Here is a 20,869-nt window from a genome sequence, read left to right on the forward strand (position 1 = left end):
CTAGCTATGTAACCGTATACTCGGCCTGGGGCTCGTAGTTTTACATGTCACTCCAAACTAGTTCCCAGGGTCTCTTCTCTAATACGTGGCTTCGGCTTCTTCATTTCTCAATGACTATCAACGACAAATGATTATCTAGCTCAACACCTTGACACTTAACTAAAGTCCTACTACTACTACTACTACTACTACTACTACTACTACTACTACGACGACGACGACTACTACTACTACTACAGTACTACTACTACTACTACTACTACTACAGTACTACTACTACTACTACTACAGCACTGCTACTACTACTACTACTACTACTACTAAAACTACTACTAGTACTAGGTACACTACTACAGAACTACTACTACTACTGCTACTACAGTACTACTACTACTACTACAGTACTACTACGACTACTACTACTGCTGCTACTACAGTACTACTACTACTACGACTACTACTACAGTACTGCTACTACTACTACTACAACTACTACTACTTCTACTAGGCACACTACTACAGAACTACTACTACTACTACTGCTACTACAGTACTACTGCTACTACTACTACTACTACTACTACTACTACTACTACTACTACTACTACTACTACTACAGTACTACCACTACTACTGCTACTACAGTACTACTACTACTATGACTACTACCACAGTACTGCTACTACTACTACTACAACTACTTCTACTTCTACTAGGTACACTACTACAGAACTACTACTACTACTACTGTTACTACAGTACTACTCCTACTACTACTACTACTACTACTACCACTACTACTACTACTAGGTACACTACTACAGAACTACTACTACTACTACTGCTACAGTACTACTACTACTACTACAGTACTACTACTACTACTTCTACTAGGTACACTACTACAGAACTACTACTACTACTACTGCTACTACAGTACTTCTACTACTACAGTACTACTACTACTACTACTACTACTACTACTACTACTACTACTACTACTACTACAGTACTACCACTACTACTGCTACTAAAGTACTACTACTACTATGACTACTACCACAGTACTGCTACTACTACTACTACAACTACTACTACTTCTACTAGGTACACTACTACAGAACTACTACTACTACTACTGTTACTACAGTACTACTACTACTACTACTACTACTACTACTACTACTACTACTACTACTACCACTACTACTACTACTACTACTACTACTACTACTACTACTACTACCACTACTACTACTACTACTACCACTACTACTACTACTAGGTACACTACTACAGAACTACTACTACTACTACTGCTACAGTACTACTACTACTACTACTACTACTACTACTACTACTACTACTACTACTACTACTACTACTACTACTACTACTACTACTACTACTACTACTACTACTACTACTACTACTACTACTACTACTACTACAGTACTACTACTACTACTTCTACCAGGTACACTACTACAGAACTACTACTACTACTACTACTGCTACTACAGTACTACTACTACTACAGTACTACTACTACTACTACTACTACTACTACTACTACTACTACTACTACAACTACTACTACTACGATTACTAATACTACAACTACTACTACTACCACTACTACTACTACTAGGTACACTACTACAGAACTACTACTACTACTACTGCTACTACAGTACTACTACTACTACAGCACTACTACTACTACTACTACTACTACTACTACTACTACGATTACTAATACTACAACTACTACTACTACCACTACTACTACTACTACTAGGTACACTACTACAGAACTACTACTACTACTACTACTGCTACTACAGTACTACTACTACTACTACTACTACTACTACTACTAGGTACACTACTACAGAACTACTACTACTTCTACTGCTACTACAGTACTACTACTACTACTGCTACTACAGTACTACTACTACTACTTCTACTAGGTACACTACTACAGAACTACTACTACTACTACTGTTACTACAGTACTATTACTACTACTACTACTACTACTACTACTACTACTACTACTACCACTACTACCACTACTACTACTACTAGGTACACTACTACAGAACTACTACTACTACTACTGCTACTACAGTACTACTACTACTACTACTTCTACTAGGTACACTACTACAGAACTACTACTACTGCTACTACTACAGTACTACTACTACTACTACTACTGCTACAATACTACTACTACTACTACTACTACTACTACTACTACTACTACTACTACTACTACAGTACTACTACTACTACTACCACTATTACTACTACTACAACTACTACTTCTACTAGGTACACTACTACAGAACTACTACTACTACTGCTACTACAGTACTACTACTACTACTACTACTATTACTACTACTACAACTACTACTTCTACTAGGTACACTACTACAGAACTACTACTACTGCTGCTACTACAGTACTACTACTACTACTACTATTACTACTACTACAACTACTACTTCTACTAGGTACACTACTACAGAACTACTACTACTACTGCTACTACAGTACTACTACTACTACTACTGCTACTACAGAACTACTACTACTACTACTGCTACTACAGTACTACTACTACTACAGTACTACTACTACTACTCCTACTACAGTACTACTACTACTACTACTACTTCTACTAGGTACACTACTACAGAACTACTACTACTACTGCTACTACAGTACTACTACTACTGCTACAATACTACAGTACTACTACTACTACTGCTACTACAGTACTACTACTACTACTACTAGGTACACTACTACAGAACTACTACTACTTCTACTGCTACTACAGTACTACTACTACTACTGCTACTACAGTACTACTACTACTACGACTACTACTACAGTACTGCTACTACTACTACTACAACTACTACTACTTCTACTAGGTACACTACTACAGAACTACTACTACTACTACTGTTACTACAGTACTACTACTACTACTACTACTACTACTACTACTACCACTACTACCACTAATACTACTACTAGGTTCACTACTACAGAACTACTACTACTACTACTGCTACTACAGTACTACTACTACTACTTCTACTAGGTACACTACTACAGAACTACTACTACTGCTGCTACTACAGTACTACTACTACTACTACTACTACTACTGCTACAATACTACTACTACTACTACTACTACTACAGTACTACTACTACTACTACCACTATTACTACTACTACAACTACTACTTCTACTAGGTACACTACTACAGAACTACTGCTACTACTGCTACTACAGTACTACTACTACTACTACTTCTACTAGGTACACTACTACAGAACTACTACTACTGCTGCTACTACAGTACTACTACTACTACTACTACTGCTACAATACTACTACTACTACTACTACTACTACTACTACTACAGTACTACTACTACTACTACCACTATTACTACTACTACAACTACTACTTCTACTAGGTACACTACTACAGAACTACTACTACTACTGCTACTACAGTACTACTACTACTACTACTACTATTACTACTACTACAACTACTACTTCTACTAGGTACACTACTACAGAACTACTACTACCGCTGCTACTACAGTACTACTACTACTACTACTATTACTACTACTACAACTACTACTTCTACTAGGTACACTACTACAGAACTACTACTACTACTGCTACTACAGTACTACTACTACTACTACTGCTACTACAGAACTACTACTACTACTACTGCTACTACAGTACTACTACTACTACAGTACTACTACTACTACTGCTACTACAGTACTACTACTACTACTACTACTTCTACTAGGTACACTACTACAGAACTACTACTACTACTGCTACTACAGTACTACTACTACTACTACTATTACTACTACTACAACTACTACTTCTACTAGGTACACTACTACAGAACTACTACTACTACTGCTACTACAGTACTACTACTACTACTACTGCTACTACAGAACTACTACTACTACTACTGCTACTACAGTACTACTACTACTACAGTACTACTACTACTACTGCTACTACAGTACTACTACTACTACTACTACTTCTACTAGGTACACTACTACAGAACTACTACTACTACTGCTACTACAGTACTACTACTACTACTACTATTACTACTACTACAACTACTACTTCTACTAGGTACACTACTACAGAACTACTACTACTACTGCTACTACAGTACTACTACTACTACTACTGCTACTACAGAACTACTACTACTACTACTGCTACTACAGTACTACTACTACTACAGTACTACTACTACTACTGCTACTACAGTACTACTACTACTACTACTACTTCTACTAGGTACACTACTACAGAACTACTACTACTACTGCTACTACAGTACTACTACTACTGCTACAATACTACAGTACTACTACTACTACTGCTACTACAGTACTACTACTACTACTACTAGGTACACTACTACAGAACTACTACTACTTCTACTGCTACTACAGTACTACTACTACTACTGCTACTACAGTACTACTACTACTACGACTACTACTACAGTACTGCTACTACTACTACTACAACTACTACTACTTCTACTAGGTACACTACTACAGAACTACTACTACTACTACTGTTACTACAGTACTACTACTACTACTACTACTACTACTACTACTACTACTACTACTACCACTACTACCACTAATACTACTACTAGGTTCACTACTACAGAACTACTACTACTACTACTGCTACTACAGTACTACTACTACTACTACTTCTACTAGGTACACTACTACAGAACTACTACTACTACTACTGCTACTACAGCACTGCTACTACTACTACTATTACTACTACTACAACTACTACTTCTACTAGGTACACTACTACAGAACTACTACTACTATTGCTACTACCGTACTACTACTACTACTACTGCTACTACAGAACTACTACTACTGCTACAATACTACAGTACTACTACTATTACTGCTACTACAGTACTATTACTACTAGTACTACTTCTACTAGGTACACTACTACAGAACTACTACTACTACTACTACTACTACTACTACTACTACTGCTACTGCTACAATACTACTACTACTACTACTACTACTACAGTACTACTACTACTACTACCACTATTACTACTACTACGACTACTACTTCTACTAGGCACACTACTACAGAACTACTACTACTACTGCTACTACAGTACTACTACTACTACTACTACTACTATTACTACTACTACAACTACTACTTCTACTAGGTACACTACTACAGAACTACTACTACTGCTGCTACTACAGTACTACTACTACTACTACTACTACTACTACTACTGCTACAATACTACTACTACTACTACTACTACTACTACTACTACTACAGTACTACTACTACTACCACTATTACTACTACTACAACTACTACTTCTACTAGGTACACTACTACAGAACTACTACTACTACTGCTACTACAGTATTACTACTACTACTACTACTACTACTACTGCTACAATACTACTACTACTACTACTACTACTACTACTACTACAGTACTACTACTACTACTACCACTATTACTACTACTACAACTACTACTTCTACTAGGTACACTACTACAGAACTACTACTACTGCTGCTACTACAGTACTACTACTACTACTACTACTGCTACAATACTACTACTACCACTATTACTACTACTACAACTACTACTTCTACTAGGTACACTACTACAGAACTACTACTACTACTGCTACTACAGAACTACTACTACTACTACTGCTACTACAGTACTACTACTACTACAGAACTACTACTACTACTACTACTGCTACAATACTACTACTACTACTGCTGCTACTACAGTACTACTACTACTACTACTGCTACAATACTACTACTACTAGTACTACTTCTACTAGGTACACTACTACAGAACTACTACTACTACGACTGCTACAATACTACTACTACTACTACTACTACTGCTGCTACTACAGTACTACTACTACTACTACTTCTACTAGGTACACTACTACAGAACTACTACTACTACTACTAATGCTACAATACTACTACTACTACTGCTGCTACTACAGTACTACTACTACTACAACGACTACTACTACAGTACTGCTACTACTACTACTAGAACTACTACTACTTCTACTGGGTACACTACTACAGAACTACTACTACTACTACTGTTACTACAGTACTATTACTACTACTACTACTACTACTACTACTACTACTACCACTACTACTACTACTAGGTACACTACTACAGAAGTACTACTACTACTACTGCTACTACAGTACTACTACTACTACTACTTCTACTGCTACAATACTACTACTACTACTACTACTACTACAGTACTACTACTACTACTACCACTATTACTACTACTACAACTACTACTTCTACTAGGTACACTACTACAGAACTACTACTACTACTGCTACTACAGTACTACTACTACTACTATTACTACTACTACAACTACTACTTCTACTAGGTACACTACTACAGAACTACTACTACTTCTGCTACTACAGTACTACTACTACTACTACTGCTAGTACAGAACTACTACTACTGCTACAATACTACAGTACTACTACTATTACTGCTACTACAGTACTACTACTACTAGTACTACTTCTACTAGGTACACTACTACAGAACTACTACTACTACTACTACTACTACTACTGCTACTGCTACAATACTACTACTACTACTACTACAGTACTACTACTACTACTACCACTATTACTACTACTACAACTACTACTTCTACTAGGTACACTACTACAGAACTACTACTACTACTGCTACTGCAGTACTACTACTACTACTACTACTACTACTATTACTACTACTACTACTACTACTTCTACTAGGTACACTACTACAGAACTACTACTACTGCTGCTACTACAGTACTACTACTACTACTACTACTACTGCTACAATACTACTACTACTACTACTACTACTACTACTACTACTACAGTACTACTACTACTACTACCACTATTACTACTACTACAACTACTACTTCTACTAGGTACACTACTACAGAACTACTACTACTACTACTGCTACTACAGCACTGCTACTACTACTACTATTACTACTACTACAACTACTACTTCTACTAGGTACACTACTACAGAACTACTACTACTATTGCTACTACAGTACTACTACTACTACTACTGCTACTACAGAACTACTACTACTGCTACAATACTACAGTACTACTACTATTACTGCTACTACAGTACTATTACTACTAGTACTACTTCTACTAGGTACACTACTACAGAACTACTACTACTACTACTACTACTACTACTGCTACTGCTACAATACTACTACTACTACTACTACTACTACTACTACTACTACAGTACTACTACTATTACTACCACTATTACTACTACTACGACTACTACTTCTACTAGGCACACTACTACAGAACTACTACTACTACTGCTACTACAGTACTACTACTACTACTACTACTATTACTACTACTACAACTACTACTTCTACTAGGTACACTACTACAGAACTACTACTACTGCTGCTACTACAGTACTACTACTACTACTACTACTACTACTACTGCTACAATACTACTACTACTACTACTACTACTACTACAGTACTACTACTACTACCACTATTACTACTACTACAACTACTACTTCTACTAGGTACACTACTACAGAACTACTACTACTACTGCTACTACAGTATTACTACTACTACTACTACTACTACTACTACTACTGCTACAATACTACTACTACTACTACTACTACTACTACAGTACTACTACTACTACTACCACTATTACTACTACTACAACTACTACTTCTACTAGGTACACTACTACAGAACTACTACTACTGCTGCTACTACAGTACTACTACTACTACTACTACTGCTACAATACTACTACTACTACTACTGTTACTACTACTACTACTACTACTACTACAGTACTACTACTACTACTACCACTATTACTACTACTACAACTACTACTTCTACTAGGTACACTACTACAGAACTACTACTACTACTGCTACTACAGAACTACTACTACTACTACTGCTACTACAGTACTACTACTACTACAGAACTACTACTACTACTACTACTGCTACAATACTACTACTACTGCTGCTGCTACTACAGTACTACTACTACTACTACTGCTACAATACTACTACTACTAGTACTACTTCTACTAGGTACACTACTACAGAACTACTACTACGACTGCTACAATACTACTACTACTACTACTACTGCTGCTACTACAGTACTACTACTACTACTACTTCTACTAGGTACACTACTACAGAACTACTACTACTACTACTAATGCTACAATACTACTACTACTACTACTGCTGCTACTACAGTACTACTACTACTACTACGACTACTACTACAGTACTGCTACTACTACTACTAGAACTACTACTACTTCTACTGGGTACACTACTACAGAACTACTACTACTACTACAGTACTACTACTACAGTAATACAACTACTACTACTACTACTAGGTATACTACTACAGAACTACTACTACTACTGCTACTACGACTACTACTACAGTACTGCTACTACTACTACTACAACTACTACTACTTCTACTAGGTACACTACCACAGAACTACTACTACTACAACTGCTACTACAGTACTACTACTACTACAGTACTACTACTACTATTACTACGACTACTACTACTACCACTACTACTACTAGGTACACTACTACAGAACTACTACTACTACTACTCCTACTAAAGTACTACTCCTACTACTACTACTACCACTACTACAACTACTACTACTACTACTACTACAACTACTACTACTACTACTAGAACTACTACTACTACTAGGTACACTACTACAGAACTACTACTACTACTACTGCTACTACAGTACTACTACTACTACTACTACAGTACTACTACTACTACTACTACTACTACAGTACTACTACTACTACTACTACTACTACTACTTCTACTACTACTACTACTACTACTACTAGTACTACTACTACTACAGTAGTAGTAGTAGTAGTAGTAGTAGTACCACTACTACTACTGTTTTTGGATAAAGGTTGGTTTATACTGTCACGTATTTGTTATTTTCACGGAAGTTGACTTATACGCAAGTTCACACCGTGTACATTTGTGACTTTTTCAAAGTAAACCTTTCTATAAAAAGGTGCTTTACTTGTAAGTTAAAAGAAGCACAAAAGATCCAAACTTGCAAGTTTAGTTTTTTCGATAGAAATCAAACTGGGTCAATCTCCATGTTAATAAATCTGCTGTGATAGAGACAAAACTGATAAATTGGAGAGGGTGATCATGAAACAATTTTTCGCTTTTAAAACATCTTCTATTACTTCAAATAAAGAGAAGATTTTAAAATTGTCAATATAAATACCTTCCACCGCGCAGGCTTCTTCAAAACCAATGACCGGTGCTCTATTAAGACTGTCCATTGATTACAAATAGGTTTCCATCGATCACGATTAGGTTGGGTGTTTTTCTTTCGGCTTACCAACATTGTTACTGACCACAGAAACGTGTTTCCTCCACTTCTTCCTTAAACTCTATCTTTTTTTTTATCTGAGATCTTCGAAAAAATCAAATCGACAATTTTATCCGGTATTAGCTTATCTCAGTTTGCATGATTTTATTTGGTTGCGTGAGGGTGAATTTAATTAAACATGAACAATGGTGGTTGTCTCCTACAAAAAATGTTGTCAAAATTTGCCAAAACGTAATTACCGATGACAATAAAAAGACGGCTAAACAAGTGCGGCAATCTTATTAATACCGAGGTTCAAGAAAGGCATATTAAGACCATCACCCAGAGTAAGTTAACGAAAATCTAAATAAACCAACGTCAACTGACATTTGTCATTTTGATTTTAGCGAAGATCAATAAACTGATAATATCAGAAATGACGGAAGAACCTTTCTTTGGGCAGCAAATAACATAAGTGGCTAGAAATAAGCGAATGTGTGTAACATAAAACGCATTACACACAGCCAAGGGAGAGTTAGAAAACTAAATAGCAGTTAACTAACAACTTAGCATTGACAAAAGCCAGGAACTGCTTTCGCAAATTTGCTAAAATTGTATTTCATTTTGTTTTAATAAATATTTTCCTTCGTTCGAAATTATAAAATTTTTCGACGAAGAAATCCGACAAAACAATTTGTGAGAGTTTTCATTTTGAAAAATGTACAAATTATTATTCAAATTTACTTGTACTCATACTGCGTTGTATTTACCTCCCCTCCTCGTGTAGCCTTGTTTGTTAGATCTTAAAGTGCACCTAACCCCCAATTTTTTTTTTTCGCTTTTTTTTTTTGAATTTGGTTGAATCCTCGATTTTCTATGCCCTTTCAAAGTCGCGCTTGAAGTGTTACACGACCGCGTTTTAGCGAGTCTGAGGCGGCGGTTGCTGACGACGTCTACCCAGGAACCAAACACAATGGCGCCTCAGTCAGCTCTCTGCATTTGCTCTAGAAAATGGAAAACAAAACTAATCGTTCCAATATATTTTGGAACTAAAACGTTCAAGTTTTGTTTCACAATCATTTCTTTTTCGTCGCTGGAGTCAGAGTTAGGTTTCGATTCGGATGACACCGAAATAAACTTCGATCGAGCCCGTTCGACAACTGTGAACTCACTGCTTAGAGCTTTGAGAACAATTTGCAGTATTTCAAGCGACGACGGGGAAGACTTCTTTGCGGACGAGCGGCTTGTAAATTAGGAATGGAAAGCTAGATACGAAGTGGAGGAACAGGCAAACGAAAAGCAGGAAAGAAAACTCAAGGATTGCTTTGGATAGTAATTTTGTCACCTAAACACTAGACTTCCACGCGTGTTTATAGCCCGTTTACATTTGTCCTTAGCGAGAATGTATTTTGTCAAGGTATGGTTGTTCTATTAAATCCAGTTTGTGTTTTACTTTCTGGAATGCTTCATGTTTATAAGAGCGACGTAAGTGTTGCAGTTTTCGAGACTTGATGACCTCCAAAACACTGGCTTCGATCGATTGGAAATCGTAGAATTGTTTGGACCTGTATTTTTGAAGCTACGGGAAGCAAGGCGGAAGGAAACATTTCATACAATTACCGATTTCACATTGCCACACGTTTCAAGTCGTAACTCCAAATAACCAGTGTAAATTTTTTTCAAACTTTGCAGTAAAATTCGTCGGATAAGCGAAAAGGATGTGTTCCCTAAGCGGTCCGCAGATAATGTTACGCGGTCATATTTTCGACACTAATGTATAGAATGTTTGTCGCACTGCTGATTTCCAAACCTTCGAAAAACTCTGTGAGTGTAACAATTTTGTTATCATGTAATTCTAAAGGATTAATCTTCGACTTTTATCTGAATCGAAAGAGAAATAAGTGCTTGTTGGCGGCGTACAGTTGCGACCTAGTTACACATCCCTATATTTGGTCGTAACGCTTCTTGATTGATCACACAACTTTGCCGGCGCTATGTTATAAATACTGCGGGACTGGAAGAGTATAGGTTGTTAGTAGTATTTCGACAAATTGCTGGTTGGCTTTAAGCAGAAAATTTTGAAAATAGCGTTCGAAAGTCTGTGGAACAAATTCCAGTGAAAGTTTGATAAGAAATAACACGCAAACTGCGGTGATAAACATGACAAGAAAACGCATGTTAAAAAACAAAGTTCATTTACTTGACGTTTCGTATGTTTCAACCTACATCTTGAGAAGTGACCGTTAGGAATAGAAGTAACAACTAAATTTAGTTGTTTTTTAACATGCGTTTTATTGTCATGTTTATCACCGCAGTTTGCGTGTTATTTCTTATCAAGCTAAGATGGCCAAAGAAAAAGAGTATTTACGCCAGTGAGAGTTCTTCAATGGCTCTCACAGACTCAGTTCGCTTGTTTCGGTTCGACAAAATCAACCATCGTTATGTCTTTATTGTATCATTGAACGATCATCGCCAGTAAATTGTACTGTATATCTTTTCTTAGATCTGGGATATTGCTGCAACAGCCGATAGCACTTCTGGAGGGTATTTCTGCGCACCTTTCGAATGTGCATTACACCATCCTGAAGGAAATGAGAGGACATGAGATATTCGGCCTTCCTCGGTAGACGTCACAACAGCCGCTGGACCCATTCTCCTCAAACTCGGTCGTGAAACAAAATGGCGGTGTTTTAGGGCTATTTTCGAGATTTCGTCGGGGCACAGAAAATCAAGAATTTAACCGAATCCAAAAATTTCCTCGCAGAAGTATTTCAAATAATATGTAGATTCGTTTTAGCGAAAAAAAAAATTGGGGGTTAGGTGCACTATAAGTTAAAAATAAAACTCCTTTATACTGAGGTTGACTTAGTTAAAGCCGGACTTTTGGGGGGGGGGGGGGGGTGTTTCCTGGAAAGGGTTGGAGGCTTCATAGGCCCGACAGTTCTACCTTGTGGCAATCGCAAATTTTACCCGCCAAATAAGTTAATAAGCCAGTTAAATTGAAATTTCTTTTTACTCGTTTGGTCAGGAACATAGCTGAACATCAACCTCTTCAATCTCGTTCCCAGAGCCCACGTGTCTTTTGGTCAGCGCTAAGATACGGAGCTCTGGAATAATCAATTTCCAGACTCCAAGATTTTAGGAGTTCCGGTTTCACGGCGCATGCGTACCTTGGTTTAAAACATGGCAATTTCGTTCCCAGAGCCCACGTGTCTTTTGGTTGGCGCCAACCAAAACACACGTGGGCTCTGGGAAAGAGATTGTCATGTTTTAAACCAAGGCACGCATGCGCCGTGAAACCGGAACTCCTAAAATCTTGGAGTCTGGAAATTGATTATTCCATAGCTCCGTGTCTTGGCGCTGACTAAAAGACACGTGGGCTCTGGGAACGAGATTGCAACCTCTTTCAAAATCAGTCCTGAAATTAACCAGCTTTATCATCACACTACTTGCCAGTGTGCATGTTCAATCAGTGTAATACTCCAAGAGTGAGTCACTCTAGAGCCGTATAATTTAAGGCATTGCCTTGATCTCAGATAATGGAGCAGATATAGAAATATTAGGTTCAAGTACTCTAGATGATAAAAGTTCAATTAAGACTGCGTTTCGTGGCCAGGCCGGTGCTTATCCGGTTTCCGTGGCATGAGCCGACTAGGAGTATTTCTGTTCTCCACCCCCCAACCCCTTTCCTCGGCCCTAGCCCGGATAAAACTGATAATTTGGAGAGGGTGGTAACAAAACAAATATTCCGCTTTTAAAACGCCTTTTATTATTACAAATAGAGAAAAGACTTTAAAATTGCCAATGTAAATACCTTCTTCAAAACTAATGACCGGTGCTCCATTACGACTGCCCATTGATTACATGTAGGATTCCATCGATCACGATCAGGGTGGGTGTTTTTCTTTTGCCTTTGCAACGTAGTTACTGGCTAAAAAAAAACGTGTTTCCTCCACTTCTTCCTTAAACTCTATCTCTTTTTTTTATCTGAGATCTTCGGAAATATCAAACCGACAATTTTATCCGGTATTAGCCTATCTGAGTGTGGATAATCTTATTTGGTTGCGTGAGGGTGAATTTAATTAAACATGAAAAAATGGTGTTCGTCTTCTTTAAAAAATTTTGTCAACATTTGCCAAAACGTAATTACCGATGACAATAAAAAGACGGCTAAACAAGTGCGGCAATCTTATTAATACCGAGGTTCAAGAAAGACATATTAAGACCATCACCCAGAGTGAGTTAACGAAAATCTAAATAAACCAACGTCAACTGACATTTGTTATTTTGATTTTTGTTAGCGAAGATCAACAAAACATTAATAATATCAGGAATAACGAAAGAACCCGTCTTTGGCAGCGAATAACATAAGTGGCTAGAAATAAGGGAATGTGAGTAAACTAAAATGCATTACACAGCTAAGGGAGAGTTAGAAAACTAAATAGCACAACGTCAACTAACAACTTATCACTGACAAAACTCAGGAACTCATTTTGCAAATTTGCTAAAACTGTATTTTATTTTGTTTTATTAAATATTTTCTTCTTGTGTAGCCTTGTTTTATTAGATCTTTAGCTTATGAGAAGAAAACCTTCTTTTATATATTGACGTTGATTTAGTTTATGCCGGACTTTTTTTGCGGGGGGGGGGGGGAGGGGGGTGGGGTTTCCTGGCTGAACATCAACCTCTTTCAAAATCAGTCTCCAAATTAACCAGCTTTATCATTACACTACTTGTCAGTGTGCATGTTCAATCAGTGTAATACTCTAAGAGTAACTTACTGTAAAGCCGTATAATTTGACGCACTGCCTTGATCTCAGAAATTAGTGCAGATAAAGAAATCTTAGACTCAAGTACTCCGCAAGATAAAAGTTAAGACTGCGTTCGAGCCCAGGCCGGCGCCTATTCCCGTTTCCGTAGTATGAGCCGACTAGGAGTATTTGTGTTTTCCACCCCTATCCCTCTCCTCAGCCCTAGCCCAGATGTGTTCTAGGCCAATGCGGGATTACTGACAGTGCAGCATTAAATTTATACCTCCGGAGTGGGAAGCTACGAGGTACTATGGTAGAAAAGCTGTCTTGTCCAGGAACACAATTCAATGACCGAGGCCAGGGCTCTAATCTGGCATAGCCCAGCGCACTTCACATGAGGCCACAAACTTCCCTTACAAGTACTGTATATGTCAACTAATTTCTACCTGAGCCGAGCGTCTGCAACTATCTGCAGGAAATTAATGAAAGATGCTTGTCTAATTTTAACAATGCAAATTGAAATTATAATTCTTATTTGAAAGAACAAATTTGTCAATGTGAGATTCATGGAAAACAGAGTAATGTAAAAGCTCTTAGCTCTCAGATGTTACTTGATACCCATCAACTTTAAAACCATAATATTGGTTTGGCGGCATTCGCTATCAAATTAGAGAGGAAACTATGTTTACATTTTTCTCGAAACTTACTTAGGCAAACGTTGTCATCCTTTTCGTGTTGACGGCAAGACGCGTCACAATCAAAGCAAGTAAAGTGATGTTAAACACATCCTGTGGTCATGGCGGAACTTGTGGAGAAAAAAGGGTGATAAAAATTCTGATTATAAGTTCCCTCTCCTTGCGATGCAACAAAGTGCACTGTAATAAGTGTACAATAAAATGTTATAAAAATAAAAATTTTAAAACGTTAGCCCTTTTTATCGAGATGCTTAGCCGGTGAAATTAGAGGATCAATACTGGATACACAGGAAAGAAAAGGACATATAAGCTTCGACCCGAAAGCCGATCACATGAGCAAGAATTGAAAATATACGTGTAAATATAAACTACTCTGAACACAAGCCAAAGACAAAGGTGATAAATTTGCTCCCATAACTGGAATCATAACCTTGTCTCTGATCTGAATGTGGTTTCGCCGATGATGACCTCGTTAAGATTTTTTCTAAGAGCATTCTTCACAGCTCGTCGTATCTCTCCAATTCTCCAGCAGTACACAAGTGGATTTAAAAAGGAGTTAATGAAAACAGCAGTTGTCACGTAGTCATAGGCGATTTTCACTTTTGTTGTGTACCCAGAAAAGGTCTTCACGAGGATTGTCAACAGAAGTGGAAGATAGAAAATTAAAAACAAACCATAAATATACAACACAGTTATGGAAGACTTTTTACACTTGAGGTCGTTTACTGTGCTTCTTTGAATGCTTTGCTGTTGCTGGGAAATCTCCCGCTGATGTCTGCGAACGATCTGGAATACCTTCCCGGTGCTGAGGGCTGTAACAAGAAATGTTAACAATAAAACTAACGCCGGAACAAAAATCCAGTTGCTTATCCAAAACCTCGATATGACGACTGTAGTTGATACTATCCAAACACTACAAGCAGTTAGTGTTATTCTGCGAACTGTAACAACCATGTTGTATCTTAAATGAAGGGTTAAAGCGAGAAGTCGATCAATGGAGATTCCGCTTAAAATCGCCAAAGACACACCAGTCGTGGTATAGCTAGATATGCTCTGAATAATTCTCAGGACACAGTAAACGTTAAAGTTGTCCATGAGTTCCGCAATATGAAAGGCCACGAAAAATGGCTGACAAATCAGTCCAACAACGAGATCAGAAGTTGCGAGACAAAACAGGAGGACGAAAGATGGCGAATGAAGTTCCGTTGTTTTCCAGATGACATGTACAATAATTAGATTACCGGTGGATGTAAACAAAGAAAACACTACATTAAGAATGCAAGTGAGAATGCTGGCGATAAATGTACCCTCCGTTTGTTCCAAGTTCACATCGAGAAACGCGCAGTTCAGTTGACTTGTACTGGTGAAATTCATGTTGAAGATTTATTTGGCTGACCGCACCGAGAGCTTAAACCGCTCCCAGTGTAAATTTCAGATGGTGCAGCTGATGGAATTAAGTCGCTCACTTTGAAACTGCCACATATGGTGTCTCCGGATTGGTAACCGAGTTGGAGCTCCCTTAGTTGTTTGCTAACTTTTTGAAAAGAAATTACTGTCGACCTGTCATCCGCTATCTTTACAGTGAGCACACTCGAACCATCAGCGTAAACAGCTTTATATTTACATTATTTTTACCTCTTTAGCCATGCAGTTTACAGTTAGGATTCCAAGCAACGCGTGAGAGATTTCCTTAGCTCTTTTTTTCGTAAAGCAGAACATTTACAATGTCCCCAATTAGTGAGTCCGATCGCCGACTAGAAGACTGTAAAAAAGTTTTTTTGATTTATTGATTTCCCAGTGAAATAATAATGGCGGAGACGGTAACCATGCATACACTATTTTTAAAATAAAAATATCGTTTTTTTTTTTCCGGCCCGGGTTGAATATTATTTTTTTCTGCCAATTTTCGGCTGAAAATATTCTTGTGAATAGTCTTAGTTGAAGTGTAGGGCCATGCAGACTGTTGGCAATAAAGCCTGATACGGCACAAATAACGTCTTGAAGAAATGGTATTGGCATCGACCATACGGCTTGCACTGTTTGTTGTTTTTTTGGCTAGTTTCTTTTTCAACGCACAAAGTTATGTTCTCAAAATTGCCAGTCTTGGGTTCATTCTTCAAATGTTGCTAAAATTTCGCAAATTTCGACCTCGACATTCTTATGAAATATATTCTTGTAAAAAAAGAATGTATGTTTCTCTTCGTGTGCAGACCCGAGCAGGAGCAAAAAGACAAGTAGAAGGTTCCAAAATAAATTGATCAAATATCTATTTTCGAGGGGGAAAATTATTAAATGTCATAGCCTGTTCGTCACATTTTAGGCTGGTTATGCAAATTTAGCACGCTTTTTACAGCGGGATGTGCTACTTAGCAAAATGTTTAAACAAACACATTTTGAAAGGAAGAAAAAAGTTACTGACAAAAATGTATTTGAATAAGGCTCCGAATGAAATCTTTCTGTTTTCCTTCGTGGCTGACACCAGGCATATCATTCATCGCTTCTTCCCCGTCCTATATTGTAGAGAATCGTACACCTTTGTAGGCCAACCATAAGTATAAGTTTTGTTATGCTTTTGGATCAAAAATATCCCTGAAACTATATATAAAAAAAAAAATCAGCATTAATTAATAGACCTCACCGCTTTGCACCGGACGTTCTTCTAAAAATTTTACATCGATTCATACCAAGTTGCCTTGAAGCAAGCGGTATCGTTTCTGGTTCACCCGTCTTACGGCAGCAACACACTGAACTAGAGTTTACATTGTAGGAGTGTTTTATTATTTTGAGTACTGTTAGCACACACAAAAAGGTGAAAGAATCCTATGATAAAACTCGCCATACATCATAAAAGACAAAATCAGAAACAAAGGTAAAAAGTTACTGGCAACTAAAAAAAAATTAGAAATAAACTTAGTTGTATGCAGAAAAGACAACGGAAAAACCAAAAGTGAAGGTAATGGTGTTACCATTTGCCTTTATTTTTCCTTCGTCTGCAGTTTGTAGGCGACATATGTCTCGCAGATTGCATGAAAATTTCGGAGTGGCCGCAAAGGTCGCAGATTTAATTTATTTAAAAAAAAATTCTCAGTCTAGAACTTGATTTTAATATATTGAAGTACTAATGCAAAACGAAGAGTTCATGCCAGTTACATTAGAGAGATTGTTCATGACAAGTTTTTATAAAACATGGTTTATGTGCTCATGAAAGACAATAAAATATGACAAGTATTTCCTTGACACCTCTCCTTATTCAATTAAGTTCAGACAAAAACTGATCATGTTACTTGAAAGGGAACTCCTGTTTTTAATTTAGTTTCTAGGACCTTCAATTTGGGATTTCCGCTATATAAAGACTGAATCAGGTTTAAGTAAGGCGGCGAAAAGGGTTTAATGGGCATTACAATGACTGTTCACGAGCGTTATAGACTATGGTACATTTCTTTGCTGTTCTTTACAAAACAACAACGTGGGTTGGGAATAGACCAATTTCGATACATGTATATTAAAATTCAGTCTAAAACAATAATCCTCAGTGCGAGGCTCTGGGGAATAACTACAGAGTTTGTGGGGTTTATTTTAATATATCGAAATTGGTCTATTTGATTTTTTATTTTTATTTCTATTACTACTGTTTTTTTGTTGTTGTCGTTTGTTTGTTTTGTTTTGTTGGTTTTTTCAAGCAACTAGACTTTGCCTTGGTCGTCATTCCTCAGGTGTTATACTTGAGGTGTGAAAATTCAGACATTTAAAGGACATGTAAACCCAAAAATACAAGTTTTTCTTATTCGACGCAAACAGCAACGTACAAAACGAATTTGGCATTTATCTTGCTCGTTTGGGTTTCGTTAAGGAGAAAAACAGCTTTTACGAGAAAAAATCCACTTCCGGTGAAACAATAGCCATCTGTCGTGACGTAAGCGGTGGAACACAAACATTGCGCAATAGGGATTCCATATGAGAATTCTATGGCGGATCGGGAAAGTGGGAGTAGCTCGGAGGATCTTTTATCGGATGACAGCGATTCAAATTTGGTGAATTTGTATGATAGTGATGTAGAAAATTCAGTTGTAGCTGTGGAACAATCTGGGCCTCGTCCGTATCAATCTGAGCCACGAAGGGTCCGACAAAACGATCAACAAGAAGCCAGCCCAGAACCAGATGACAACAACTCAGACCGTCTTGAAAACACAGACTGGTTGAAGACCTAAATGTAATAACTGACCTTAAATGTAATAAACTCCTAAATGTAATAACATTTGGCCTTAAATGTAATAACTCCTAAGTGTGACAACATTTGGACTTAAATGAGATGGTTTATACTCACGTCATCATTGACGGCATCAAAGGCGTCATTAATCAACTCACTGTTATTGCATAAACCACGTGATCTGTTGCACCATCTGTCATCTCATTAAAAGGGTTCTTTTATCGCAACGAGTAACATGTGTTTTCGGGTTTGTCACCTGACTGATGACGTCATTGCACTCAGTTATAGCGGAGCTCTGCAGCGGCCCGAATCTAAGGGCTACAGAGCGGAACTTGGCGGCCATACTCCAGAAATATGTCAACGTTAAGATTATCGTCAGCTTATATCCTATTTGATATTGGGCATCCATGTTATGGCCAATTGACAGTTGTCAAAAAGGTATTCGCTGACCAGTATCACATGACTATTTCACGGGCTTACGTATTCTTTTATTTTGACCGCTGATTAGGTAATTGTTCTCCACTGGATCGCGGGCTCAAGTCCTATTTTTAATCTGTCTATGGTCTCTAAGTTCAGATTTAAATTAAAAATAAAACGGGAAGCACTGCTTTGAGGCTTGGCTAAATCTATCAAGCATTGGAGTGATATTTTATGGTTTCATTTTCGAATGATGAGATATCCTGGGTCTCAACTGGACAAAGTTCTTATTGTAATTATATATGACTTTATTAATTTTAGTTTATTAATTTTGAACTCAAGGCTATCAAGGATATAAAATTTATAACAGCTAACATGCATCAACGGAGGTAATTTTTTAAACAAATTATGTATTGAAACAACATCAACATTTAAACATTAACAGTTCTGTCCATTTCTTTGCAGTGAATGGTTACTCTTTTGTCTCTTTTCCTCTTCAGCTTTGTCAAAAAGTCAGTATTTGTTACTTTTCTGTTACTTTTTTTTTGTTGAGTATGTAAGTGTTTGATCATACCCAATTTGCTGTATTATCCGACTTGTTCATTTTAGTAAAACAAGGATTACTGATAAGTGGTGATAAGGATAACAGGGATAACATCTTATCTCCTGATATCGGAAACTAATTAACTCGCACTTTTGGTCCTTGGATAGCGCTCTTCATTTTGCATTTCAAGACAGGCAAAATGTTTGTCGAGTTTGGATGCAGTGTCCAATTATGTTAATCAAACGCAATCATTAAAGCAGGAATTCTTTGTTAAACAGTTTTTCAAACCTACAGTTTGGAAATGCTTCGTCATTTGCGAAATATTACCCCATGGGGCATAATACAATTGATACTTTTAAAGAAAAAGCAGATTCACATCATCCTACTGGGAAAATTGTAAACGACCAAAATATCGGACTCTGAGACCTTTTTTTCCAGACACAGTTACGTATATAAAAAAAGGAGACAGATTGAAGGATCGAACTATCCAGACTCGCTGTGTGTGGTCTCACAAGAGAGCCAAATCGAGATATAAAAGGCATTTAAACCATGAAACGACAACAGCTATTTCAAATGCACCTTGCGTCGCGTCCTGGTGACGT

At 37.4% G+C, this 20,869-nt stretch overlaps 1 protein-coding gene across 1 annotated transcript; it reads right to left on the reverse strand.

The window, feature by feature from the left end:
• Positions 1–13,931: 13,931 nt before the first annotated feature.
• LOC110061525 (melanocyte-stimulating hormone receptor-like) lies at positions 13,932–16,585 on the reverse strand. Its single transcript, XM_020768361.2, has one exon. It carries the CDS (start codon positions 16,471–16,473, stop codon positions 15,523–15,525), a length of 951 nt encoding a protein of 316 aa, XP_020624020.1. The 5' UTR covers positions 16,474–16,585; the 3' UTR covers positions 13,932–15,522.
• Between the last annotated feature and the right edge of the window lie 4,284 nt (positions 16,586–20,869).

The sequence above is a fragment of the Orbicella faveolata genome, unplaced genomic scaffold, assembly GCF_042242905.1.
Source record: "Orbicella faveolata isolate gen_17 unplaced genomic scaffold, um_ofav_v1 contig_3, whole genome shotgun sequence".
NCBI classification, from domain to species: Eukaryota; Metazoa; Cnidaria; class Anthozoa; order Scleractinia; family Merulinidae; genus Orbicella; species Orbicella faveolata.